Here is a 27,988-nt window from a genome sequence, read left to right as displayed (position 1 = left end):
AATAGTTTAAGTTATGAGACCAGACAAATCGATAGATATCGTTTGATTCAAACATCATACAGAATAGCTTCATATTTATTTTAAGTTAAGAAGTATCGCGCTCTTGCGAGAGAGTCAGATTCTAGTTTCAAATATAATGTCTATGGTTATTAAGTAGAAGGGAAGGTTACAATATCATTGCGGTAGAAGGAGGTTCTATCAAAACTTAATCAGTAATTAATATTTTTAAGTGTCCTCAAATATTGGATTGTAATAATTAATTATAATATTAGTTGTTTAATGATGTTTTTCAGCATGCCGTGAAAAATTAGTGATGTCAGCATTAGTCTAGTTTAAATATAATCTTTTAATTGTACGACATTGCAAACATGGGTGATGTTGATTTTTCTGATCTTGTAAATGAAGCTGAACATTTAGCAACTGAATTTGAAGCCATTGGAGAATTGCCGAAGATTGAAAGATCTATAAAACAGGTATTAGAGGCATCTCAAGCATTATGGACCCGGGTAACGGCGACTGGACCACAAGATTTACAAGCGTAAGTAACTACCCATAACTTTGGGTGCTTATAGTTTAACACAGTTTGCTTGAGCGGATACCTCTTTTAAATAAGATCTTTCAGCTGTAATTTAATATAATAGTATTTTTTAACGATTTCCATAAAGTTTGCATGTCAATTATGCAAAAAGTGTATCTTTCATTTCAGTATTGTTTAATTTTTTTAAAGAAATATTTTACTCGGAACAAAAGGTTTAGACCTTCCTCAGGTTACACATAAGCTACAATCTTTAAGTTCTCGAAAAACATTTGAGCCTTTGGAGCCTGTTCCCCTGACTGATATACCAAGCTTTCTAAAAAATGAAACAGAAAACGCTATAATTCAGCTCATTGATGCAACTCACCGATCGGTAATAAGATGATTTATTAGCTCTTTTAAAAAAATGCATTTCTCACATGTCTCCATTTCCTCCAATCGACTATTTTCTTCAATTTTAGACTTACAGCGGTATCGACAAATTGCATAAAAATAAGATCTTTGATGAATGGCATAACCATAAAACAAATTTGATGAATTCTTTAGTTGGATATTCAAATGAAATCATAGATGTGCCAGCAAGAAGAGAGGTACTCAATTTTTAATTTAGTTTCATATTTCATGGTTTTTCCAAATCTACGTGTATGTATACATACGTTTATATGTTTTCTACAGATATCTATAGCTAGTGAAACGAGATTTGGCATTTCCAGCACTCTTGATCAAGATGAAATGGCGTATGCCAAGTGTTTAATTGATTATAATAATGCGACATTGCAAGGATTGCCTAAACCTAATTTGCTTGAAAAATTTTCTGAAGCTTCTGAAGCCTTTAATAACCAGGTTCAGATCTATTTTTGTTTAGTTTTCACAAAGGAGTACAATATTTTTTTTCTTATCAAACTAAAACTTTTGTTTTTACAGAAATTGTGTGAGATGTGGAAGATGTTAAGATATATGACAGATGTCCCTCCGCAAGGAAAAGGTGATGCTGTTAAAGCAAGATGTGAAATATCTGTTCAGGAAAGAATGGTACAACAAGCTTTAGCATATCTCGAAGAAAGGTATGTTATATATCAAAATGTGGAACCATTTTGCTGAAAACAAAATATAAACTAATCAGTTCATATGGCTCCTGAAAAAATATTAATAATTTTGTTACAGATATAGTAGAAGGCGAGGTAAAAAGATTTCCTGTCTTAACACTTGTTTAAATTAAATTTATTATTATTTTTTTTTAAAGGTATAAAGAATTCATGAACAGCGTGATATCAGGAAATATGAACGCGGCCAAAAGAGGAGGAGTGCCTGGATCATATCCTTTAGTTCGAGGGTAAGTTTGAAATTTTGATTCTAGAATACAAATTGATTATTTTTAGTTCTGATCAGAAATATATTTAATTTGTTCATAGATTTGTAAACGTGAAGTTAACTGGCAATGAGCCTGGATTAACAGAAAAAACAGTCGATGGATTACCTCTGTGGCCACATATTTACTACAGTCTGAGATGTGGGGACATTTCAGCTGCTTTACAATGCATCAAAAGTGCAGAGTAATTAATAGCTTGTTTGTTTGCTTAAATGTTATTTATATTAAACTTAATTTATGTTAATTTCATCTGTTTAAGAATGCCCAAAGAAGATATGGTTGCAGTGTTACAGGACTTAAAAGAAAGTCCTCATAGGAGGTTAGATGTCACTAATGAAATGAAAGTAAAAACTGAGTACAAAAGAATTGTTGGAAAAAGTCCGGACCCCTATAAAAGGTAAAAATGTTCTATTTGATATCCCCGCATACAAAATAATGAATTCATATTAAGACAAAAATTAATGAGTAATTCATCCTTTTTTTTCTGTCTAGATTGGTGTATTGCCTTTTGGGTGCATGTGATGTTCATGACGATCACAGGGCGATAGCTAATACTGCAGACGACTATTTATGGTTGAAACTTTGGCAGGTTCGGGAAACAGAAACAGATGCAACTCATTCAATTCGTTATTCCTTTTTGCAGTCACTCGTTCTTGAAGATTATGGTATGCAGTGTACATTTATATAACTATTGAAACATAAAAAAATCTGTATCTATTAATTAAATTAAGATTGTGTTTAATCGTGTGTGATAATAAAAAGTTACACAAGTTCACAAGGCTGATTTTGTTTGTTTTAGGTGAACAGTATTATAAAGCTTCTGAGCAACCGCACGTTTTCTTCCAAATGCTTATTCTAACTGGACAATGGGAGTCTGCAATAGATTTTCTTATTCGAGTTGATAAATACAGGTCACATGCTGTTCATATGGCAATAGCGATTCATGAATTAAATCTTCTTGCATTACCAGCTAGCATCAATTCGCCATTGTGTAAGTAATTCTGTGTTTTTTTTAAAAAATTGAGGAGGATTTGCTAAGTTCTGGGATAAAAAATGTAAATGTAGTGACTCAAATTTGGACAAGCAAAGAGGAATGAGAAGGAGCTACTTGGAACTGAAAAAAACGTAGGAAGTGCTCAATAGGGTTGAGTTGAAGTGCATTGGGAATAAGGAATAGATAAACTGCTTCAGTGATTTATTAAAGGAAGATAGTCAAGTCCTGGTTCCTTCAACGAACATAATCAGCATGTTAGAACTTGCATCTTGGAGTCATTGTGAAAGAAACCAAATATCCTTCAAGGGACTCAAAACTATGATATTATAGAATCTTCATTGTGAATTATTTATTTAGTTTTTAAAAATAGTTTCTCAAACTCAGAATGCTTCCTTTCATATTCAAGTGGTGCTAAGGGCTGCCAAAACTATATATCCTAACAATAAGAGGAGTGGCTAAAAGGAACTAAAACTTTCTTTCACAGTTCAGGCCGCTTCTTTCAGGGGAAATTTCAGCACTTTTAACGTTCTGGCTGACTTTATGGTAGACAGTAGCAGTAATTCAGAAAAAAAACAACTCCATGATCTTTCTAATTGACGGAAATTGTCGAAACCTTTTTTGGTCTGGGCAATATTTGTATGCATTATATTGCAATATTTAGGCTGCCAACTGTTGACCGAAATTTTTAAGGAAATTGCATTTCGCCGTACATCCATTATCAGGGATAATATAGATGATTAAGAACATACTACATTAAGGTCACCAATTCAATTGTGTTAAATTATTTTTGCTGACTTCCACGTGGGCGTGTGGTACAGATAACTACTATTTCAGTTAAAAGAATGGTATTAATAGTTTATTGAGAATCGAATAAAACTTAATTCTTCTTAATATTTTTCAGTGGTAATTGATGAAATTGATCCACCCCCCATGCGTCGTCTTAACTTATTAAGGCTTATTCTGTTATATACTAGAAAATTTGAAACGAGTGATCCTAAAGAGACTTTGCATTATTATTTCACATTAAGGTATTTTGTTTTATGGATTTAAAAACTTTTCTGCCTGTTTTGAGCACGTATAACAGATACTTCTTTTCACAGACATTTACCTGGTAGTGATAATAAAAATGCATTTGCAACTTGTGTAGTTAATCTTATGATTGAAACAAAACAATATGACTTAGTTTTGGGTCATCTAGAAGATGATGGTTGTCGTATTCCTGGTCTTTTGGATTCATTAGATTGTGCTCAGGTTAGGATATATCTGCTATTAATTTTTACCAGTTTTTAATATGTTCGTGAGCTAATTATATGGTTTTGTTTTTCAGATTAATACAAAAGCAATAACGGAGAGTATTGCTCATATTGCTGAAAGTAAAGGACTTCTAGAGGATGCTGTTAAGTTATATGACTTATGTGGTGTAAGTTGCGCTTAGTGGTATTAGTTCCCCATCCCCAAATTTTCTTTTTCTTACTTTTTAATTATATTTGTTTCGTTATGTAGTCCGATATTTTGCTAATCTATAGTGCTTCTTAGAATTCATATTACTGAAAAAGAAGTAGGAACACTGTGATGAAGTGTGTTGATTTTATTTCTGTCAGCTTTTGTTGTTTACGGACGACCGCACACTGTACAGTTCTACACTGATAGTATTGCACTGAAGCCGCTTGTTTACTCAACAGAACTTCTGCCTGTTTCAATGTCGGTTACTTGAAGTGGTACCTCCCTCCCCATTAGTGCTTTTATTGATAATGTTGGCTTATACTACGTAAAAAAAAAAAAGTTTTAGAATATCCCCAAAATTATGTAAAATAAGGAGCACAAAAACCGTTGGGAAATGGATTCCTGCAGTAGAGAAGAGACAGAGTTGATAAAGCGGTGGTGTCTACATTGTTTGCCATCCGGCTGTTAATTAATCGCTTGCACGTTCTTTTAAGAAGCCAAAAAATTTACCGTTGATTAGGCAGATTTTTTTGAAGTAAAGTTCTTTTTTCTGATGGTTTAGTTAGATTCAAAAGGTGGATATGTTAATTCCTGTGATAATAGAGTAACTTCTTCAAATCAACTAACCGTCGAAAAACTGATGTCTGCAACGTTGATTAGTGTTGGATTCGCATCCATTTCTGAAGCTGATTATTTCATCAGATTCGAGTAGAAAGTTTTATTTCTACTTAGACAAAGTTTCTGTTGCTCTACTATTTGAAAATTAATGCTAGTTGTGCAAGTATATAAAAGATAATTGGAAATCTGAAACCGGTGAGAATTAGGGAACATAAGCATATTAAGGTTATGTTTTTAGATTTCTTTTTCTAAAAATATTTAGAAAGTTTTTAAGATTTATTTTATGTTTCTGGTTTCTGTTTCAGCGTCATGAAAATGTCTTAACTTTGTTAAATACATTATTAAGCCAAGTACTGTCTCGTCCAACAACTGATGCGAAATCAACTAGAACAAGACTCGTTAATACTGCTTATAAAGTTCACTTAAGATACAGAGGACAAGAACTAAATTGTAAAAATATAACTCTACTTACATTTAATATGCTAAGGGACCTAATAATATTTTTTGACATGTATCATTCTAAGGAATACAATAAGGCTCTGGAAGTAAGTAATCATAATATAGTAATACAGCTAGTTTGTGTACTTTGCGTAAAACAGAACTGAAGCTGACGTCAAAGATAAATGTACAACATTCTATCCTCAATTGTTGATCAAACGTTGTTGATTAAGAAACCTATATTATTAAAGTTGCAATCAATTGCGCTTGGATGACCTTCAAATCCAACATCACCATTATTACTGGTTATACTAACACAGGATTTGGGAATTTTATCATTCTGGGTCAAAAGCAATTTGGATTACTGAGGCAGGTGATAAGTGTACAAATTTATCCAAATGAAATCGCTCTCCTTTATACTACCGATGTTTTTCTTTTTCTGACCATTCGGCAGTATTAGAAACAAACTTAATCAAATCGTAAGTATTATTTTTAGTCGAAAGAAGTAGGTTTAATGAATATAAAAATATGTGTGGTTGAGAACATTATGGGGATTGATAGATAACGAAATTTTATGTTTATACTTCCGATTTTAGGGTGTTGGAAATCCATCGTGAGATACTACATATCTCCATTGCATCATCTATCAGCCATCCTTTGTGGTACGATTACTAAATAAATGAGGATCCCTAATTTGTATGGCTCTATTTAATGTTGGGGCATGTTATATACAGGTTTTAATATTTGGCTTAATATAAGCGGTTCTGTCACAAATCGGGTTGAAAAGTTGATTCTCTCAGTTACCCGACGGCTAATTCCCCATTGTTCGTAATTTATTTTAAATGTATGTCTGTGTATGTTTGTACGAGTAAGTTATGATTTTTGAACCACACTAAGTTATATAACATTCACGCAACCATACGGACACTGATTTTAAAACTACCTACTAACAGTCAAACTACCAACTGCTTAATGACGGACACCGAATGATGGCTAATTTGGAATCACCCATAAGGCCAAGAAGAACAAAAAAAAAAGTCAGAATATTTTTCTCACGACCCCTACAGTGTCGTTTGGGGAGGGATTTTCTGAACCGTATCTGCAAGTATAGCGTTTTACATAACAAGAAGGGGCAACGATTAACCCCGCATTGTTTAGGCCTACCGCAACGAGTGTCTTACGTATCAGTGCTTTCTGAGGGTAGTCTAAGCAGATCTTTGTTTGTCTGATTTGAGAGCTCTTAAAAATTTGTTACATATGTAAGTATGCTTCATTTTTAGATTATTCATAAAATTAAAATACTACCTTTGCAAGAAGATGAAATGGAAGATCGAATTAATAATTTTAAATTACTCGAAGATACCATAACAAGAAACATTCCAGATATACTGCTTGCAACAATGCATATTTACCACTTTCAGTATACGATGACCCAGTAAGTTACTTCTCTGTAAATTTTTAGAATTATTTTATTAATCAACTATTTGCCTAAAATGTAGAATTTATTTTAGAGGTGAAAAAGAACCTTCCAGAAAACTTGAAGATGGAAACAAAACCAAGGTATTTTTTTTTTGCATTTTATTTGGCTTTCCGGTTGGTCATGGTAATCCTTTCTTTTAGAAAAAATATAGAATATTGAGGTGCGGTCAATAAAATTTTGTGGCCTTTTTTTTATACCAACGTTTCGGCAAATTTATTGCCTTCTTAAGGGTAATATAAATTTGTAGATATATGCGGCAGTGTTTATGCTGTTAGCCCTTCATATCCTGTTAACATTTTCAGGATTTAAAAGGTGTTTCATTATTGAAATATCAAAATGAATCCAAGATTATAGTCTCCACTTCAATGAGGAAATTTGAAGTCATTCTTGGTGTTGTAACCTTGACCCAAACCCAAGTTCACGCACTTGGAACTCTTCATCACTATCGATCTTTCTCGTGTTAGCAGTAGATTTCTCATATATTATATCTCAAGCTGAATAGTAATGTATACGTACCACACAATAGAATTGGCTATCTATGCTCTCTTTTGAATCATAAATGCTGTTCTTGTTAATCCTTCGGTGACTGTGCTACACACTTCCTGGCAATATTCGTGTTCTTTACCGGTTAACAATTTGAGAATCCTGTCACGCGTCTGAGTTACATAAGTTTTACCTCACAGGAACATGTTACTCGGGCACTCGCTCAACACATGAGCTGATGTTCCTTATCTAATGACAATAGTCCTTCATTTATGCGAACAGTAGTTAACTTTGTTAAACTTGCTCTCGACAATGCACAAGGTCGTGGAAAGAAAGATGCTGGTTACATTCAGCTTAAGGTCATGTTTCAGTGTCTGTTACTGGTTGTTTATTTTTTATAATTAGAGATCGAATAGCACATTGTGGAGTGGACGCAGTTAAGAGAATCCTTTGATAGCTCGACTTGGTTTCTTATGAATATCTTTGAAAATTTGATAAAATTTTAAAATTTAAGGGAAAGCTTTTTTTTTCATTACTACAAATCTTACATGCACGGTTATTATTTGTATTTTTCAGCAACTTAGTTTCATAAGAGAAAGAGCCAAATTACTAACAAGTTTTGCTGGTACTATTCCGTACCGAATGCCTGGAGACACTAATAGTCGTCTTGTTCAGCTGGAAATTATGATGAATTAATCACTGGGATTTTTAAAGTGTTGGTAGCTTTTTTACAAATTATGTTTTTACGATAACTGTTTTTGTGAATTATTTTTTGGTCACTTTATTATAATTGTCTTTGTTTTTCAATTGTAATTAAAACTAGTTTTGTAAAATTTTCTACATGATATTCTCTTTTTTTTTAACTTCTGAAAAAAAAAATGGCTTTAACATAGTTCGATAAATTGATTACAACTGTTTCATAACAGTTCGATTATTACAATTGCGTTGTCAGCTGAATATGTAAACCTAGTGTTGAATGATTTATGAACTTGAATTCAATTGGAATTTGAATGTAGCCAGAAGATCATTGATCTTTTCCAATGGGATAGAGGTCAGGTGAGCTAAATCTTGAAACTAACCGATAATCGACAGTCTAAGGTGAACTACCTGATTGAAAGCAGCACTATTTAGTAGCCTTAGACTTTAGTGTTTGCCTAAACTAACATGGCCTAGAACGTCCAGATGCTTGAGCGCCTTGATCTTAACTTTGGGCCAAATTAAACTCTTTCACGTTTTAAAGCGTTTCGAAAGTATGCTAACACAGACCTATAACTAATTAAACAAGAAGAATGATACTTATGCTTCAAAATAGCCAAAAGCCAGTCATCAGAATTTTGTTAGCGAAGGTTGGTGATCCAAATCTTTGGGTTTAATTTAAAGTTGATTGCAATTGTTAAGCACCGTTTATATAAAATGAATATAATAAATACTACATAAAAAAACAGACTATATTTTATAGGAATTTAAAGTGCATAGACGAAATTGAGTTGACTTTTTTTAAGAAACGTTGATCTTGCCAGGATGAGATAAGGAAATTACACTTAAATCTTTTGTGAGGTCAACTATTTTTCCTTCTTTTTCCTGTAGAAACAAGATTAAATCGGAATTATTCACAACTGCATTATGATATTCACAACTATAGTATCATACATTTTACTTACAGCTTTATAATCAAGTATCATCTCTTTAAAGGCACTAAAGTCGGACAGAGTATATAACATTTCAAATACTTCTCCATCGAGATGATCTTGATTTTTTCTAAACATTTGTAGATGAGCATTAATTAATTACTGTTAACATATGTGAACAAAAATGTAGGACTTTCAATTAAAATAAGTTAATGAATCCCTGAAATAGCAAAATAGAAGTATAAATCTATATGTGATAGAAACATGAAGACAAAGCACCTCAATTCTTCGTATAATTGTCCCATGTCAAAGTTGGTTATTGCTTCCTTCAATTTCTTTTCAATATGTCTTTCTACAACCTTCACCTAGAATCAATTTATTTCCGTAAAGTTGCCTCAGTAATTTTAATTACACTGTCTACCATAATGACAATTTTTATGAACGTCTAGCAAATTACTGTTAATGAGAAAAACAGGATCTTAACTCATTCCAACAAGGAACGTATTAACATCACTTACATAATTCTGAAATATATCCATATATATTAATCTATTTTCTTCTCCATCATCAAACTGATCCCAGTATTGTTCCAAAAATTGTCTTTGTATTTTCTGAAAGCTCTCCTCTAAAAAGTATAAAATAAGCCTGCAAGTTTAATTTTTAACAAGAAACATTCACGGTTAAATAAAATTTTGCAATATTATCAGATCGGGCAAAAAGCAGTATAGCTTATAGGATACCTATTCTGTAGGGGGGAAGTGGACTTTACTTCTTTGGAGATCATAGCGTCCATGCCAATATCCCTGCCTAAAAACACTTGTGGCCGTGTAAACTTACATATATGGCTTCCAGAAGATGTGTGCAACTACTTGGCTTAGCGCTTACCCACAGGCAAACTAACAATCTACACACTATCATACTTGAGAAAATTGATCTTGTTGGGTCGTAAACGAAATCACTCTCTATTTTAAAGTATGCCCAACTCTGTTCAAATAAACTTAAAAAATCAACCATAATTGCTTACCCACTATAATATCTTCGATGAATCCTATTGTTTTATCGAATGAGCTAATTGCTTCACTGCTAATATTGATGTCCTCTAGTGATTCATGAAGTGATAAATCTAGCACAAAAAAAGCTTAAGAAACTGAAATGAAAGTGCATGTATTGAAAAATAATAAATAAAAAACTACCTTTCATCTTTTTAAATTCGTTTTGTGCCATTTTCTGGTACTACTTGTATTTCATATTAACTGATGATTCACAGCATTCAAAGGTTTTTCGTTTTATTTAAATCATATGTCAGCTTCCAAAAGAAGGAGCATACATGAACTATGAACCTAGTACTGCTATCATTTTCGAAACTTGTTATGGTTGCCAGAAACCGGTAACACTATTGAAACCTCCTACATGCGGTTCATAACTCATATTTCTTTGCTAATTGCCCTGGATTTGTAATTTTTATAACTTAAATGAAATCTCTTGCCATTTTATAATTTTTTGGTGATAGAAAACGTCCTAGCGTTTCTTCTTGTCAGTTTTATGATTCCTTTAAGACGATTATTATTTTTTACCAAATGTACAAATCTGCTTTTTAAGCAAAGTGTGATCAGACTTAATACGTTAAAGAGACATCGTTCAAATAGTTTATTGTATTTGTGTAACGATTTAAGCTTGTCAGGAAGAGTAAACATGTCTGAATATTTAGACAAGATAAACCTTCAGGATGAAGAAGAAAAAGACAAACATGAAACTGTCAATTCTACTACAGCTTCTGTAAGCACCCAGTGTCATCAAGTTTCAACTGAAGATTCAATGTTTGTGATGAAGGATTGTTATTCCGAGCCGGAATTAGAGGAGACCGTTAATGTGGAAAACAAGGTAAGTGTTTAAAATCGTACAGATCATTGTTATTTTATTTTTAAGGAATTTATTATTTCCACAGCTCTCGCTTCTATATAATATATTGCATTTTCCTAATTTTATTGCATAAATACACTTAAAATTCAATAATTAGATCTACCGTTATAATACGAATCGTCATTAATTTTTGCAAAAGTAAAGATCATTCCTAAAGCATGCTCAGGATCAAAATCCCGGGGAACTTCTTGTAATGTCGATCTGTTTACCTGAGAGGAAAATGCATTTTAACTTACACGGATAGATAAAAAAAAAGAAAAGAAATTTAATGTATTGAAAGTAATGGGCAGATTTCCAAATCAAATCGCTTTATTTGTAAGTTCATAATAACTTCCTTTTATTAATTTACTCTTACTTGTCATAAATAAGGCTATAATAAAAGCCGAAAAGCCTTATGCTATAAGGCGGATTTTTAAAATGTATGCAAAGGAAGGGGATACTTACGTATATTACGTAATTTTGTTTCGTAGAAATTATTTGTTACCTGGTATTTGGAAGAGGTTCATAATAATTTCTCCAACTAAACGCCCAAATTACATATTGAACTTTCGGTTCATCTCGTTTTTATCAGCCCTACAACCAAGTTAATTGCATATGTTACCGGACAATGTAACTTATAGTATTCTTTGCGTCCTAGTAGCAACATTATTGCAAAACAATAAAGCGTGGGAGGTCACTTAACATTCTCAGAGGCCAAAACTTAATTATTAATAGAGGTTGGCTAGGCCCCAAAACACTTTTTTTTTCTTTTTTTTTTACAAATGAAAACTATTAGTTCGACGTTTATCGTAAATATTTGTCTCCTAATTAACCCAATCTACCTAGACGTTAAACTAATGAATTTTACTTTGGTAAGAAAATTGTGTTATTTGGCCCTTTTAGCTTCAGCATCTAGTACAAGAAACCTCTAATGCGAGGACTACTGGGCAAACGAGCTTCATTAGCATGGTGAAGCGCATTTGCCTATACAATTATCCTCTTTGTGTAGGAGTTTTTTTCTCTTCTTTCCACCCTGTACCAATAAGAAATGTCATTGCTTTCTAGAATGAGTATTAAAAGAAACATTTGACCCCAATAGTGAAATCAGAAGGATTAATGTTCCTAGCTTCTTTAATTATTAGTGGATTTACGCCTCTACTTTATTTTAGATTGTCCTTCAGTGTCCTCGGGATAATAGTTTTTAGTTGCTTTATTTGAATTTTTTGATTTTATAGATTGTTATGAAATTTAATTCAAAAGATTTGGAAAATTCTACATTTACTTAAAGTGGCATTAATTTGTTATAAGAAAATTATTCCTTATTCATTTTGTTTACATTTATTAGATCTACATCTCTATGATAACATCTACAAGATTACATTATTTGTTCAGAAGTGTAAAAATTTTAATGATTTTATTTAGTTGATTCATTGGAGTTTAAAACTAATGCTAAAAGCTAGCGCTCCTGTTGATCATTTCTTTAAACTGCTGTAAGAGATTTAAAAAAAGGGAATATTTTTACACCATGTCCAATTATTAGGTTATAATAATGAAAAAATGTTTATAATAAATTAAGTGTCAATAATGTATAATACAATTGTATATGCATAAAATAATATCCATTGAAAGGGGTGTAAAATACAATTTTCTGACGCATAATTTTTTACTTCTTAAAGAGTTTCTACTTTATTTTGTTTCTGAAGTTTGCTGTAATGAGGTATATTTATGTGACATTTGAGGGAAGTGTCAGTACATTTGTGGGCATAGGCGCCAACAATCCTGATTATGAGATATATTTTTATGTATATCAAATTATCTTTCTTAAAAAATGCTCGTGTTTTAACATTGCTTGGTTAAGTAACGAGTTGAACGTTTATCTTATAGTTTATAGTGCTAAAGATTAAATTAATTTCACTCGTTCATTCGAGGTGACCAGTGGTTCATTATTAATAATAATGTCGCCTATTCTAAACCTTTAGTCCGAGTTCTTCCTAGCATCCCTCCATCATGTTAGTTTATTTAGTCACTAAATTTCTTGAAAATATCTAGTATACATTTGTAAATAATGTTTTAATAGAAATAGTGTTTTTAATTCTTTTTCTTCTATTTACTCAGAGGGACCAAGACACTTAATTTGAATTTATCAGTATCTATGGAAATGAAAATTAATAAAATTAAAGTACGTAATGAAACTAGGCTGCAGTTCACACTTGTTCCATATAATTATTTAGTAGAAACTACGAGACTCGTAGAGTCACCCTTGAATCTTAGTCATAACAGAAAGGAAACTTGGTGTGACGTAGGTAGAAATACTTGCTTGCATGTAACCAATCAACAAAGGCATAATTTACGTTGGCTTGGTATGCTTTTGATGTAGATCAGACCCATTTTATTACACACTGCTTTCATTCTGATGGTACTACCGACATCATTAATTTACCAGGTAGATAGATATCATGGTTCATCCACTTCATACGTATTCTTAATTTTAAAAAATTTAAGAACAATTATTGGAATTTTTTTTAAAAATGAAATGCTAAAACAAAAAGGAAAGAAAATTCGTAACTTTTTCTAAGAGGCTCTTCTTGTACCTAAATGGGAAACGTACATGATAAAATCTTCCGCAAAAAATAGTAAATATTCCTTGTACAGATTATTAATTTGGGCCATGATAATCAATGAAAATTAAGTTTTAATTGGAGTGCATGGTTTGTGATTGCCTGAACACAAATAATATTTTTAAGAGAATTTAAAAGAGTTTAATTGTTTGTTCGATTAAAAAGTATACAAAAAAGAAAAAAAGGTAGTAACAAGTAATTCAACTCAAAATAAAATTTAATAAGTTTTTTTAAACTGATCTTTATCAGATGCAAATTTGCCCCAACACTTCGAATTATTCCAACTTCTACTGCACCTGACCATCTCTTGGTTGAATGTGCGCTTGAGAATCTCGCGTTAGTTAATATTACGTCACTATCAACCATTTAGAATCTTGAAAACGAAAAGTAATTGGTCTAACCTCAAGTGAATTCAAACTCACCTCGTCTTCATTGCACTGCCTTTTGAATATTTGAATAAGCTGACGAATTTCATTTACAGCATTTCAAACTGCTTTTCTTTACGATTTATTCCAACTGGAAGTGAAATGTTCCAATTAAATTTTTTTCAACTAGTTCGTGAAAACTTCCAGGACAAAGTGAGAATCGTGGGACGTAATAACTGTTAAAGATGTGTGCAGTAAACCTCATTCAACTAATTGGACAAGGTTTGAAATTAGCCAATTACGGCTGCGCAGATCTGTTGAAAATTTTTAAAAGAATTTTGATTTGTGCATTTATTGCTATCACCATAGAATGTGTGCATGTTTTATGAAAAGGCTTTCTTTAGCAATGCCGGTCTTCAGACAGTTCTCTTGTTCATCGCTAGACAGTGAGCGAAGTAGGAATAAATACGAAAAGGGCAAATAAAACAATTCGAACTCATGATTTCCACACTAACCTTGAGCTCGTTATTTCGTACCATGTCTAATTGGGAAATAAAGAGTATTTAAGCAAAAGTTAGCAAAATTGAAGTTTTAAAGTATGTCACAATTTTAGTAACTCCTTCGGTTAATTAAACAAATTATTATACAAACATTTAGGTCAAAATTCTTGCTCATATAGCGGGAGTTTCAAATTATCGTTCGTGTTTTGGGTGATAAGCATTTAGTGGATTCCAAATTTGTTTTAGTTGATCAATTTCTAGTAATGTAGTCTAAATAAGGTAGCTGACTGCGCCTTTGTAATTTGGATATTTCTAGCACTACTTACGAGGGTCGTTTGAAAATTCCGTGCAAAAATAAAAACTACTTAATTTTTTTGGGTAAACCTTTTTTATTTTTCAACATAGTCTCCTTTTAGGCTTATACACTTCGTCCAACGCTGCTCTAGTTTGTTGATCCCTTCCGAATAATAGGATTTGTCCAAGTCTGAAAAATAGCCATTAGTTTCTTCAATCACCTCCTCGTTTGAATAAAATCTTTTTCCCGCCAGCCATTTCTTCATATTGGGGAACAAATAGTAGTCCGAGGGAGCCAAGTCTGGAGAATAGGGGGGATGTGAAACGAGTTGGAACCCTATTTCCATTAATTTTGCGACCACAACTGCTGAGGTGTGAGCTGGTGCGTTGTCGTGATGGAAAAGGACTTTTTTGTGGGCCAATCGTGGGCGTTTTTCTTGCAGCTCGGTTTTTTAAACGGTCCAATAACGATGAATAATATGCACCTGTAATAGTTTTACCCTTTTCCAGATAGTCGATGAGGATTATTCCTTGCGAATCCCAAAAGACAGTCGCCATAATCTTTCCGGCCGAAGGAACGGTCTTCGCCTTTTTTGGCGCAGATTCCCCCTTGGTAACCCATTGTTTAGATTGTTCTTTGGTCTCAGGTGTGTAGTGATGTATCCATGTTTCATCCACAGTGACGAAACGACGCTTAAAGTCCTGCGGATTCTTCTGGAACAGCTGCAAACCGTCCTTGCAACACTTCACACGATTTCGTTTTTGGTCAAGCGTGAGAAAATCACTCGACTTCCTCGATTCAAACGAATGCCAAACACAAAGAAATAGACCGATCTGGCTGAAACTTGGTGTGTGTTCTTCCAAGAGATGCTACTAACTAAACATAACCTCGATACGCGCCAGTAGTGCTATCTCTCTGACTTTGCACGGACTTTTCAAACGACCCTCGTATTATGTATCCCATATTATTTGTCACCTAATCTATTTTGATTAAATTTTAGCAGCTATATTACAGATTACCTTATTTCTAATTGAATACTTTTTTCTTGTGTAATTTTTATCTTTTCGAGCACATCATCTTCTCAGCTATTATCGCCTTCTTCATGTGTTATTCCTAGTTATGACTTTGTTTTCTATGATTAAAATATAATTGTTCTCTTTGTTAAGTTAATAAATTTAAAGACTACAATTTTTTCTTTTTATATTCAAAAGTCTCTTTATTATATTTCACTGAGTTCTGGTAGCAAATAATGGCTATTCAAGAAACTGAATTTAATTGCACCAACTGACGAGGAAAGATATAGTTGTGTGTTTCATAATTTGTCTGGCCAAAAAATACAAGAAGGATGTTCGGCAAATACACAAAGAAAAACGTAATTTTAAACGTTTTTGAATAGCTTTTCTACGTTTTGGGTTTTATAGTTGCCCTTCATCTAATGATCGAGAATGATTGTGGGCCAATTTGGGAATTGATTAAAAGCCAGCAGGGTCCGCTTACAAAATTATATGTATGAGCCGTTTATTTTGAAAGTGGCCTAAGTCCATTTATACTTAAATTGAGACATTTAAGGATTTGTGTTTCAATGCAAATATACGTACAGGATACTAATGAGTCATACTGCTTAAGTGTATCTAAAGGTCTTAAATTTATAGTTCCTATTAAAATAATGGCAATTATTAAGAGAATAATAAGCGTTTTCTTACCAAGAATGGAGTTAGGCCACTTTCAAAATTAACAACCAAGTTCGTTATAAAATTTGAAGGAGCTCAAGTCCATTCAACATAATTAAAGATGTTTCAATTTGGATAAAACAATACTCAATTTATTTTACGTATTTTTACAATACTTAAAAAACATAATTCGTGCGATTCAAAACATTTTTTGACAACATAACGTACATAATTACAAACATAAATTACAAAACAATTTACTACTCATCTGCATTTTGTGTGTTTGAAAGGGATTTGAAGAAATCATGATGTTCCGGTGGCATATAGTACATTGTAATAGTTCAATTATGTCCTTGAATTTTGCTGTTGTAATTTGTCTGATATTTTTATACAGTGGTGTCAATACAATATTCTCGAACTTTCCCGGTCTACCCCGACGTGGTAATGTTACGGTAAATGTACACTCTTGGGAAATGTACACTTTTACCGTAAAATGTGTACATTTCCTAAAAAGTTAGGTATATGTGAACTGAATATAATGTATATGTACGAGGGTCGTTTGAAAAGTCCGTGCAAAGTCAGAGAGATAGCACCAATGGCGCGTATCGAGGTTATGTTTAGTTAGTAGCATCTCTTGGAAGAACACACACCAAGTTTCAGCCAGATCGGTCTATTTCTTTGTGTTTGGCATTCGTTTGAATCGAGGAAGTCGAGTGATTTTCAAAAAATGGACGAAAAAGAATTTCGTGTGTTGATTAAACACTACTTTATGAAAGGCAAAACGCCTCAGGAGACTAAAGAGAAGCTTGACAAACATTATGGTGACTGTGCACCTTCGATTAGAACAGTTTATAAGTGGTTTCAAAATTTTCGGAGTGGCCATATGGGCACAAGTGACGCTGAACGTTCTGGACGCCCTGTTGAGGTTACTACTCCAGAAATCATTGATAAAATCCATGATATGGTGATGGATGACAGAAGAGTGAAGGTGCGTGAGATTGCTAGTGCTGTGGGCATCTCGAATGAACGGGTACATAATATTTTGCATCAACATTTGGACATGACAAAGCTATCCGCAAGATGGGTGCCGCGATTGCTCACGCTTGACCAAAAACGAAATCGTGTGAAGTGTTGCAAGGACGGTTTGCAGCTGTTCCAGAAGAATCCGCAGGACTTTAAGCGTCGTTTCGTCACTGTGGATGAAACATGGATACATCACTACACTCCTGTGACCAAAGAACAATCTAAACAATGGGTTACCAAGGGGGAATCTGCGCCAAAAAAGGCGAAGACCGTTCCTTCGGCCGGAAAGATTATGGCGACTGTCTTTTGGGATTCGCAAGGAATAATCCTCATCGACTATCTGGAAAAGGGTAAAACTATTACAGGTGCATATTATTCATCGTTATTGGACCGTTTGAAAACCGAGCTGCAAGAAAAACGCCCACGATTGGCCCACAAAAAAGTCCTTTTCCATCACGACAACGCACCAGCTCACATCTCAGCTGTTGTGGTCGCAAAATTAATGGAAATAGGGTTCCAACTCGTTTCACATCTCCCCTATTCTCCAGACTTGGCTCCCTCGGACTACTATTTGTTCCCCAATATGAAGAAATGGCTGGCGGGAAAAAGATTTTATTCAAACGAGGAGGTGATTGCAGAAACGAATGGCTATTTTTCAGACTTGGACAAATCCTATTATTCGGAAGGGATCAATAAACTAGAGCAGCGTTGGGCGAAGTGTATAAGCCTAAAAGGAGACTATGTTGAAAAATAAAAAAGGTTTACCCCCAAAAATTAAGTAGTTTTTATTTTTGCACGGACTTTTCAAACAACCCTCGTATATCTCGTCGAGAAATCTCGGTCTCGTCTCGGTTTTTCAAATATTAATTTTTAGCTACAAAATTATAAAATTGTGTTCTTTATTAATAAATAATCATTACGGGTATTGAATTAATTATTAAAAGATACGATTTTATTATATATGTTCAATATTACTACATCTATTTGACTTCGAATTACATAAGTAAAGTAAGCAAAGTAAAGTAATCGCCTATTTTTTCAGGCGGGGCTTTACGTCCAACTACCAATTAGGTGTCGCGGACGGAGGCGACTAGCAAACATACTTTACTGTAAATTTCTCATATTAACCATTAAATAAAATCCAAGGCCTAAGACCGTGAATCGAACCCAATACCACAATACACATTAGCTTCGCAGATCTCGCACCGCTCGGCTACCGTGGCGGCCCCCTTCGAATTACATAATTTTTACATAAATTCACTAAATTTCACTATTCATATCATTCATTCATTCAAATTCATAAATTTCACTATTAATAATCTAATACTTTGAACTTTGATATTATTTGAATTATATTTTAGAATTTAGGAATTAGTGAATTTGAAAAAAAAGACTATCTATGCACCTAAAAAATATTGCCACAAATTTTCGTTTTTAAGATACACTTTGCCCAAGCATTGATACATAAAAGAGCTTTTACTGAGTCAGAAGTTAGAGAAGATCTTCTATTGGTCATTATCATCGCAGCTTGCGAAAATAATTTTTCCGATGGCACTGAAGTTGCACAGATACTAAAAATATCTTTCGCCATTCTAGACAAATTTTTGAAGGAATTCTCAAGTGTTTTCCACCATTCTAAAATGTCAACGTCTACTGGTGCTTGGTCTAATTTGGTGTAATTAATTATTTCTGTCTTCCATGCTTCGGTGATATTTGCTGATTTTTGAGCAAATGTTGCAAAAATATTGATGCAGTCGTCGTCGTCGTCAAAAGGTGAATCATCAGATTCTTTATCTTCACCAACAGCCATAACTAATGGAGCGGGAAGTTTGTTGGGAGGTGTATTTTTCATTTCACGAATCGACTTGTTATAGCAGGCAGATATGTTATTTGGGTCTTTCATTTGGCGCGTTTTTAACATCTTTTTGAAATTATATAAAGATATATAACAGTAATAGTAATATATGATGCATTGAAGTGTAAGTAGTTGTCTTCTTTTACACACATTTTCATTACCAATATATAAATTAAAATAATTATTAGGAAATAATAACATTTTTGAAAAGATTATTAAATAGCAAACCGCTTTTAATACTTAAACAAAAATTCAAAAAACCGAGACCGAGACCGAGATATCTCGACGAGACCGAGACCGAGACTTGAGTGACCGAGACCGAGACCGAGATCGAGACTGCATAAAGTCTCGCCTCGTCTCGGTCTCGTGCAGCATTAATCAGAAGGGCAAGAGCAAATTGGAGGGACTGAAATTCCTATACGGCTGAGATGGTGGGGCGAGAGTTATGGTTGAAGCGCAGTCGTATCAAAGTAGTAGTGAACTTTCTACCTTCTGCGAAGTCAGAGTACCACGGTTTTTTAGGTATTGTCGGCTGCAGTGAAGTGTAAAATTTACCTTTGGCATATTTTGATTTTTCGTAATCTATAGACCATGCCCTGTAGTAGGAATGTTTAGAGAAGTTCTTTATATCTGAAGGTAACAGTTTCTCGAGCTTTAGATTCTCCAGGCGTATTGCCTCTTTTGCCTTAGAGTCTGCAATTTCATTGCCAGTTATCCCTGAGTGGCCCCTAATCCATATCAATCGAACTGTCTTTCCGCTAAGACCCGCTCTCTTCAGGAGGTGGACAGTTTCGAGCACCGTGAAATCGGCTTTATACCCGGGGCATTTAAGCTTGTTGAGCACACTCTTGCTATCAGAAAGTATGACAACTGTTTGTGCCTCTGACGAGGCCACTAGATTTGCGCATTTATTGATGGCAGTGAGTTCAGCCGAAAAGACTGAGGCATGGCGGTGTAACTTATATAGTCTACTGAGGTTGGTTTGCGGGTCATGCACTGAACATCCCACCCCTTCAGGGGATTTAGTCCCATCAGTGTAGAGGAAGTACGCACTTGGGAACCTGGCATTTAGTTTTGCCGATAAGTATTCATTATTTGCCGATTCAGGGATACTTTTATCGTATTGGTAGAAGTTAGTTATGACACATTCTGGAGCTCCCAGTGTACACTCAAGGTCAAAAGAAAATGTTGGGAGATGGGTACTCCGGTGTAGGGACAGCATGAATTGCGACAGAGACCAGAACTGATGTACAAGAATTGGTGTACTTTTTTTATACCAATAACTTTCAGTGAGGATTCGGGGAGCTAGTCTGCTTATTTTCTGAATGACGGGTTGATTCAACAAGGGCAGTCTGTCAGCGATGTAGCGCGAGGCTAGTAGGTTCCTTCTTATTTTCAAAGGAGGTTCCTTCGCCTCCGTTAGTAAGGCGTTAATGGGGGTTGAGTTGAGAGCGCCCAGGCATGTACGAAGGGCTTTGTGTTGGATGCGGTCAATCTTTTGGAGATGTGTAGGAGCGGAATCCCCATAGAGAAAGCAGGCGTAATCAATCCTGGAGCGAATTAGCTGACGGTATATCATCAAGGATATTTTTATATCTGCTCCATACATTTTATGATTCATAAATCTCAAAATATTCAGACTCTGTTCACACTTAGCTATGAGATATTCTATGTGAGTCCTCCAGAGGAGTTTCCCATCCAAATACATTCCCAAAGTTTTCATCACTGGTTCTAGTCGTAAGTTATGATATTTGAAAGAGAGAAGAGCTTTTTAAAAAAAATTTATTTAACAGCAAAATTAGATGTTAACAGCTCGGAGGGTTTGATAAGAATACAATTGCAGGAGAGCGTGTAAAAATATTAAGAGAACATCAGAACATGAGCATAAGCGGCATAAGAGCATAAGAGTATAAGAGTGTAATGTGGGAAAACTAAGTGTATATATTAATGTGATTCTGCGGAGTCAGCTCGAGGTGTCTGGCTCCTGTGAACATTGCTGTAACTCCTCCCTCCGTAAGATTGAGGCTGTCCTCAGCTTCAGACGGGTAGTCTCGGGTAGCGATGATCTTTCCCATCAGCAGCAGGTTCATGAACTGGAACTTCAGATTGCACTGCATCTGCTTTTTTGCATATTTTCTCACAACAGTATCTGTTCTGGAATACTATTACAACAGCTAAAAAGATTAATATTACGATAAACAAATAGTAAATAAATATGTGGTCATCAAGATGAATTTCATCTATTGTTTCTAAAGGTTGAACATTAATATTGGCTTCATGAATTTGGTCGAAAGTAAAATTTGTATAAGATTTGAATTTTGGTACTTCAGATGGAGGCATAACATTGCTTTCCCAATATACATAAGGTTTACTATAATTTAATAAATACTCTGAGCTGTTAAGATACATCAATTGAACAAATTTCGGATTCAAAGTAAAATTCTGAAAATTAATATTTACAATAATTTTTGTAACATTATACATTAGATATTGATTTATAATAGGAATAAATTTTATAAATGGAGATACATTTTTTATAACTGATAATTCACAATCATTTAAGTCTCTATCTTCTAATATTTGATTTACACATTTGTTTTCAACTAAAGTTATATTCTTGCAATAATAATTTTCATTAATTAAGACACAATTACCTGTGAGTAACTCATTATCTCTTATTACGAGCGAAGGATGAACATGAATTGTTACGATTTCCTTTCCTTTAAATACAGGATAGGAAAGAAGGAAAAATGTTTCGTAGGTTAGGGATTTGAGCGGAAACTGTATAAAATAGGAAATGCAATCATTGTGGATAGAACAATGTACCGTGCCCAATTGCCATAATATTTCTAAGTCTTTTGATATTAAACTTACTTTAGAAGTTTTAACCATGATGTCCAGTTCTTCAAGAGTTAGAATGCTAGAATGTAGGATGTTTATTTTACAAAATTCTATACTTGTCACTAAATCATTTATTTTGTTGTATATTAAAGTGAGTGTACCAAATAGAAATGAGAGTTGTTGGTTAAGTTCTAGGGCACTAGATTCGTTATAGATTAGTTTAAAATAGTCAGTTATTTTTTGATTGTTTAAATGTATAATTTTGAGGTCTTTATTGAATTCTTCTATAAGTCTTTTGTTAACTGTCAGTTGCTTTTCAACGTTATGTTCTAAGTGATATTCGTTGGTCTGAACTTGTTTAAGTATATCGTCATATTTAGCTTTATCGTTGGCGTCCATGTTACCAGTAAGCCATGATATTGCGGTTCCAAGTCCGTTTATAAGTCCTCGTTTAGCTCGTTTTGAATTAGAGTGCAGGTGGGCTAGTTTCGTTTTTGTGTTTTTCAAGTGTAAATTGATAATGTTAATATAGTGTTCGTCTTGCGTTTTAGCTCGAATGAGTTTCAGTGATCTTTCAATGTTGCCTAATTCTGTTTGCAGAAGTTTTAAATCAATGTTGTGCATATATGTATACGTCTGGTTAATCACAAAAGAATCTTGTATTTTGATAGGGGTAATACCATAAGTCTTGCTTAAGTCAGTCGTCTTGTGCGAGACCACTGGGACCAGGAATAGGAGAATGAGCATCTTGTGCTGAAACAAGAGGGTCTTTTTGTTTTATTTGCCTTCTAGGTCTTTTGATGCGATTAGGATGTATTTTAAAGGAGTGCCTAGGATTTAGGTTGGGATTTTTGGCAGTTTTCTTTGTTTTGTCATAAGTTACCTTAAAATATTTAGGTTTATTTTTCTTGTGAAAAGTTGTTCTTAAATACGGATTGTCAGGAATGTCTATGTTTTTCTCACGACTAATGTTTAGCTTCTCTGTTCGATGTTAAGTATTTTGTCGTCATCTACAGTTACGACCTGTTCGTTAGAACTGTCTTGAGAATGTACAGTTATTAAACTTGCATTTTCGTCGTCATTGTTTTCGTTTCCGAATTCCCTAAGAAAATCGTCAAGTGTTTCTTGGGCTAATTCGTCAAGTATGTTTACTGGGTGGTCAGTAATTCTGGACAGTGCGTCCGCTACGATGTTAGTTTTTCCTTGGACATATTTAATATCAAAATCGAATTCTTCTAATAAGAGTTTCCATCGTATCAACTTTGAATTTGGTTCCTTTATATTGTGTAACCATTGTAAGGGTTTGTGGTCAGTTTGTATTAAGAATTTCCTTCCGTACAGGTAAGGACGAAAATGTTTGCAGGCCCAAACGATAGATAATAGTTCTTTCTTGATAGTGGATAGGTTTAGTTCATGTTTATTAAGGGTTCTAGATGCGTATGATATGGGTAAGTCTTTTCCGTTAGTTATTTGAGATAGTACTGCTCCAATAGCATAGTTTGAGGCGTCTGTAGTTAGGATAAATTGTTTGGAGAAGTCTGGAAGTTGAAGTATTGGGCTGTTTTGTAGTAAAAGTTTAAGTTTTTCAAATGCCTGTTTGTATTCTTTGTTTTCTGTGTCTATTTTTGCGTCTTTTCTAAGTGCCAAAGTAAGTGGTTTACAAATTTTTGCATAATTTTTCACCATTTTTCTGTAATAACCTGTTAATCCTAAAAACTGTTTGATTTGTTTGGTTGTCCTTGGGATGGGAAAAGTTCTAATTGCTTCTAACTTTAGAGGATTGGGTCGGATTCCATCCTCAGAAATGAGATGGCCTAAGTATAAAAGCTCACGTTTGAAAAATTCCGTCTTGTCAAGCTGTATTTTCAGATTATGTTGTTTCAGTTTGTCGAATACTGTTTTTAAATGTTTTAGATGTTCGTCTAGGCTGTCCGAGAAAATGATTATATCGTCCATATAAATTAAAACGTTTGGTAGTCTTGAGAAAACTATGTTCATTGCTCTTTGGAAGGTTGGTGGTCCGTTTTTTAATCCAAAGGGCAAGCGACAAAATTCGTAGTGACCAGTTTCAGTGGAGAATGCGGTTTTTGGGACCGATTCTGGTTCTACCTCAATCTGGTGAAAGCCTGAAGCCAGATCTATGGCCGAAAAATAGGTGGCTCTCCCTATTTTCCCAAACAGATCCTCGATGTTTGGCAGAGGATATTTATCTGCTATAGTTTTTTCGTTCAATTTTCTATAATCAATAACAACGCGAATTTTCTTTTTACCTGATGCATCTGCCTTTTTTGGAACTACCCAAATGGGGGAGTTGTAAGGGGAATTAGAATGTTGTATTATTTTATTTTGTAATAACTTATCAATTTCGATCTGTACTTCTTTTTGAAAAATTTGGGGATATCTATAATTTTTAGTATATACTGGTAGTTCGTCCGTAGTGTTAATTTTATGTTTTAGGAGATTCGTACAACTTAACGGTTCGTTATCTTTTAATATTATTTCTGGGAACCTTTTAACTAAATTTATTATTTTATTCCGTTCTTCTTCGTTCATATGTTCTGTACGAATTAAGTGTGGAATGCTTTCTACAGTTTCTCTAATATCTTCGGGACAGTTGGTCGCGAAATTATTAGGGTAACATAGAGTATCTACTTCTTCTACCTCCATAGGCTCAGGGCTAATGGTCATAAGCTCATTGGAGTATGCTACACAAGTACATTCGTTATTTTTTATGTCTACAATTCCTTCTTCTATATTAAATTTACTATTTTTAATAGATTTAAGTAATCCCGTTTTCAAGTTGGGAGTTGACCTAACAGGTACAGTGATTACATTAAATCCTGGTTTTAAATTAATTTCCTTACTGTCTATAGATAATAATAATTGTTTTGCTCCGCCTTCGTATTCTAATAAATTTTTTTCAAAGTTCACATTTGCTTTAATTTCTCTTAATGTCTCATGTCCTAATAAAATATCGTACTTCGGGGAGAAATCGAATAGGTACATTTTAATTTTCTGGGTATTTGGAAATACTAGATCTGGTACAAAGTATATGTATTCAGAACCTTTGCTGGTTCCAGCGGGGGTTTTCACAATGAATTCTTCTTTATACCTAGTAATATTAGGGGGAACAAGTGATGGTTTTATGTAATTTTTTAACGATCCTGTGTCGATTAGCCATTTTCTGTCTTTGTAGTCGATAAAGTGTGGTAGAGATTTATTAATTATCTTTAACTCAAACTGTCTGGGGGTTTCGTTGGACGTCTGCCTAAGTCTAAAAAATGATTGAAACGTTCTGTAATGTTACTCACGGCGTCCGTTAGTTGATTAAGTTGAGTTTGCATTTTTTCCGTTTCTGGGGCTTCTTTAATGTAAGTCATTTCCTGTGGTGATTTGTAATTTCTAAAATTTGGGGTAGAGTTTTGTGTTTTCATCGAGACCGTATTTTGAGAAAACCAATTAGGATGATGCGGTTGATAGGAATTTCGTTGGTAATTGGGTTGTGGGAAGTTTGGTTTAGGATTCCATGGATTGGGTTATCGCATCGGTTGATTATAATAGTTATAATGAGGTTTTTGATTTGATAGTTTATTATGATAAGGTTTGGAAGGTACTTTAGGTGGTTCGTAATTGGGGATTTTAAAATGTGGTATGTTCTGTGGTCTCCTTATGTCATTTTTGTTAATAACATCTAAGGTTGAATTATATCTTAATTGTTCAAGTACTATACTGCAGTCGTTTATGAGTTTAGTTCGTGCGTCTTCTAAGTTTTTTGGTTGTAGAACTTGTAAGTGTGAACCTAGAGTTGGATGTATTCCGTGAAGTAAAGTTCTTACAAGTGTCGCGTCTAGTTGTTCCGTTAGCATTGTTAATGTCGGGTTATGTACTCCATCTAACTTGTATCTAGTAATGACGTTAGTCCGTTTTTCGTCAAGTTTATTTAGAAATTCTATAGATTTCATAATGGTAATTTCGGCAATTAGGTCCGGAACAGTTCTATTATCTGCAAAATTTTTCTTTAATATTCTAATAATATCCAGTAAATGATCCGCGCTATTATTTAAGACAACAGCCTCTGCGGGACCGTCTAAATGGCTCATTGCTGCTCTAAATAGAATCCAGTGATTGCTATCCCTCTCCCTTACAGTTTCGTCGCAATGTACCGCGTAAATGTCTTGAAGGGTTGATATGAAATTAGGTAATTTATAGGGAGTTCCGTCATAACGGGGAATGTATTTGAGGACTTCAAGTGATATGGGTTTAGAGACTAATGGGGCTTCGTTTGCCATGTTAATTTTAAATAGGAAAAGAAAAGGAAATATACACAAAATAAGCAAAAATTAATAAAAAATAAAATTAGAGATAAGAGAGAATTACTCACTAGAAATTGATCTTGGGTTCTTCTTTCTGTTGTGATGTTGCTGCTCCTGGATGTCTTCTTCCTCGTAAGGGCTGCTTCTGCTGATCGGGGCGAATGACCACGTTGAAAATAAAATATTTTTAAAAAGCTTTCCGAGTCCCTGTTCGGGCGCCAGTTATGATATTTGAAAGAGAGAAGAGCTTTTTAAAAAAAATTTATTTAACAGCAAAATTAGATGTTAACAGCTCGGAGGGTTTGATAAGAATACAATTGCAGGAGAGCGTGTAAAAATATTAAGAGAACATCAGAACATGAGCATAAGCGGCATAAGAGCATAAGAGTATAAGAGTGTAATGTGGGAAAACTAAGTGTATATATTAATGTGATTCTGCGGAGTCAGCTCGAGGTGTCTGGCTCCTGTGAATATTGCTGTAACTGTAGACTGCATCTCCCGAGAACTACCGGGGATGTCGCATTATATTTTCTACGTCTCGTGAAGATGGTTACACTGCTCTTGCTATCAGAGATAGACATGCCTACACTGATGCACCAGTCATTAAAAGCGTACATAGCCGTATCCAGAGCATCAGTGGCTGCTTTGAGTGACTTCGCTTTACTGTATAGGATGATATCATCTGCAAACTGGGAAATTTTGATGGAAGGACACAGCGTCGTACACATATCCGCCGTATATAGGTTTAACCTTAAAACATATTGAACCAAATATTTATCTCCCTGAGCAGAAAATTTTGGGCATTCAAAAAGAAAATGAAATAAATCATCAGCCACTTTTAGCAAACACGGCAAGCAAATATTTGTAGGGTTAAATTCGTATCTTTCTTTATTGATTAAAATTCTACCTAATTTTTTACCCATTAGACGCATTTGTGCGATTAATCTTATTTTTTCTATATTTGAGTTCAATAAGAGGTAATTTTCTGTTGGGCCAAACGAACAAATATTTCTGAAAAATACACCGAAGGAAGAATTGTATACAAAAATCAATATCTTTACTAAAAAAGTGGTTATCGAATGCCTGAATTATGTCGTTTACATGGTGAAAAAAGTACGAGACATTGCTATTTAATAATAAATGGTCAAACTGATCGTGGAAATGGCAGACTTCAAGACTGAGAACCAATTAAATGGCAGGGCGAATTTTTTTTTAATTTACATTAATAGTAAACATTTTGCTGTGGTAGCCTATAATCCGCCATATTCAGAAGGGTGCCATACCAACTTAGCATACTTTTGAGGACTTTAAGCTTTATATGTCTCCGACCTATTTCCAGTCTGATGAACGCACTTGGGGTTTGAGGAGGTAGTCTCAAAACTGCTTTAAAAAAAAGCCATCTGCGCACGCTCCAAATCGTCGGAGTATTGGTAGCCCCAAATTTCCGAACAATTTAGCAACACACTCTCTGCCATTGACTCGTAAAGAAGGCATTTAGCCTCCCAACTATCAGAATGCGTTTTCTTTAGATCTTTTTTTTTTTTTGTTTTGAGTTAACTTATAGATGGATATTGATTTCTGTTTTATTTTTTGTAAATATTGTGACCACAACTCCATGCCA

The 27,988-nt window shown here is 34.1% G+C and overlaps 3 protein-coding genes across 10 annotated transcripts in view; 2 read left to right on the top strand and 1 right to left on the bottom strand.

Moving 5' to 3' along the window:
- Positions 1 to 53: 53 nt before the first annotated feature.
- LOC141455711 (nuclear pore complex protein Nup93-like) lies at positions 54 to 8,205 on the top strand. Of its 3 annotated transcripts, none has more exons than XM_074130985.1 (18): positions 54 to 212; positions 294 to 538; positions 728 to 908; positions 997 to 1,125; positions 1,211 to 1,378; positions 1,460 to 1,599; positions 1,779 to 1,868; positions 1,948 to 2,088; positions 2,164 to 2,301; positions 2,397 to 2,569; positions 2,704 to 2,895; positions 3,800 to 3,926; positions 3,999 to 4,149; positions 4,226 to 4,318; positions 5,265 to 5,504; positions 6,678 to 6,832; positions 6,909 to 6,957; positions 7,937 to 8,205. In XM_074130985.1, exons 2-18 carry the CDS (start codon positions 369 to 371, stop codon positions 8,054 to 8,056), a joined length of 2,457 nt encoding a protein of 818 aa, XP_073987086.1. In that variant the 5' UTR covers positions 54 to 212; positions 294 to 368; the 3' UTR covers positions 8,057 to 8,205. The 3 variants fall into 3 exon arrangements, with proteins under 3 accessions (XP_073987086.1, XP_073987087.1, XP_073987090.1); XM_074130986.1 differs by having other exon boundaries at positions 117 to 212; positions 273 to 538; XM_074130989.1 differs by lacking the exon at positions 54 to 212 and having other exon boundaries at positions 400 to 538; positions 707 to 908.
- A 539-nt stretch (positions 8,206 to 8,744) lies between these two features.
- Positions 8,745 to 10,322, bottom strand: LOC141455713 (ADP-ribosylation factor-like protein 2-binding protein). Its single transcript, XM_074131003.1, has 6 exons — positions 10,182 to 10,322; positions 10,013 to 10,111; positions 9,507 to 9,613; positions 9,268 to 9,353; positions 9,022 to 9,118; positions 8,745 to 8,941 (listed from the first exon to the last, which is right to left on the bottom strand). The coding sequence occupies exons 1-6, from the start codon at positions 10,210 to 10,212 to the stop codon at positions 8,858 to 8,860; spliced, it is 504 nt and encodes a 167-aa protein (XP_073987104.1). The 5' UTR covers positions 10,213 to 10,322; the 3' UTR covers positions 8,745 to 8,857.
- A 208-nt stretch (positions 10,323 to 10,530) lies between these two features.
- Positions 10,531 to 27,988, top strand: part of LOC141455712 (pseudouridylate synthase RPUSD2-like) — an 880,316-nt gene continuing 862,858 nt past the window's right edge. For all 6 annotated transcript variants that reach the window (XM_074130995.1, XM_074130994.1, XM_074130993.1 and 3 more), the window contains exon 1: positions 10,531 to 10,869. In XM_074130995.1, coding sequence (XP_073987096.1) covers positions 10,531 to 10,869 — 339 coding nt within the window. The remainder of the gene's footprint in view (positions 10,870 to 27,988) is intronic.

This window comes from Rhodnius prolixus, unplaced genomic scaffold, assembly GCF_049639745.1.
Source record: "Rhodnius prolixus isolate KJV_2025 unplaced genomic scaffold, Rpr scaffold_4, whole genome shotgun sequence".
Taxonomy (NCBI): domain Eukaryota; kingdom Metazoa; phylum Arthropoda; class Insecta; order Hemiptera; family Reduviidae; genus Rhodnius; species Rhodnius prolixus.
The sequence above is the reverse complement of the archived record's forward strand: the minus strand, read 5'-3'. Positions and strand labels throughout refer to the sequence as shown.

Coding starts and splice junctions, on each gene's coding strand:
- LOC141455711 (XM_074130985.1), top strand. CDS start 369: ATGGGTGATGTTGATTTTTCTGATCTTGTAAATGAAGCTGAACATTTA. Junction 5,505..6,677: donor AATACAATAAGGCTCTGGAA/GTAAGTAATCAT, acceptor CTTCATTTTTAG/ATTATTCATAAAATTAAAAT. Junction 6,958..7,936: donor AAGATGGAAACAAAACCAAG/GTATTTTTTTTT, acceptor TGTATTTTTCAG/CAACTTAGTTTCATAAGAGA.
- LOC141455713 (XM_074131003.1), bottom strand. CDS start 10,212: ATGGCACAAAACGAATTTAAAAAGATGAAAG. Junction 10,112..10,181: donor CGAATTTAAAAAGATGAAAG/GTAGTTTTTTAT, acceptor TTTTTGTGCTAG/ATTTATCACTTCATGAATCA. Junction 9,614..10,012: donor CATCGAAGATATTATAGTGG/GTAAGCAATTAT, acceptor TATACTTTTTAG/AGGAGAGCTTTCAGAAAATA.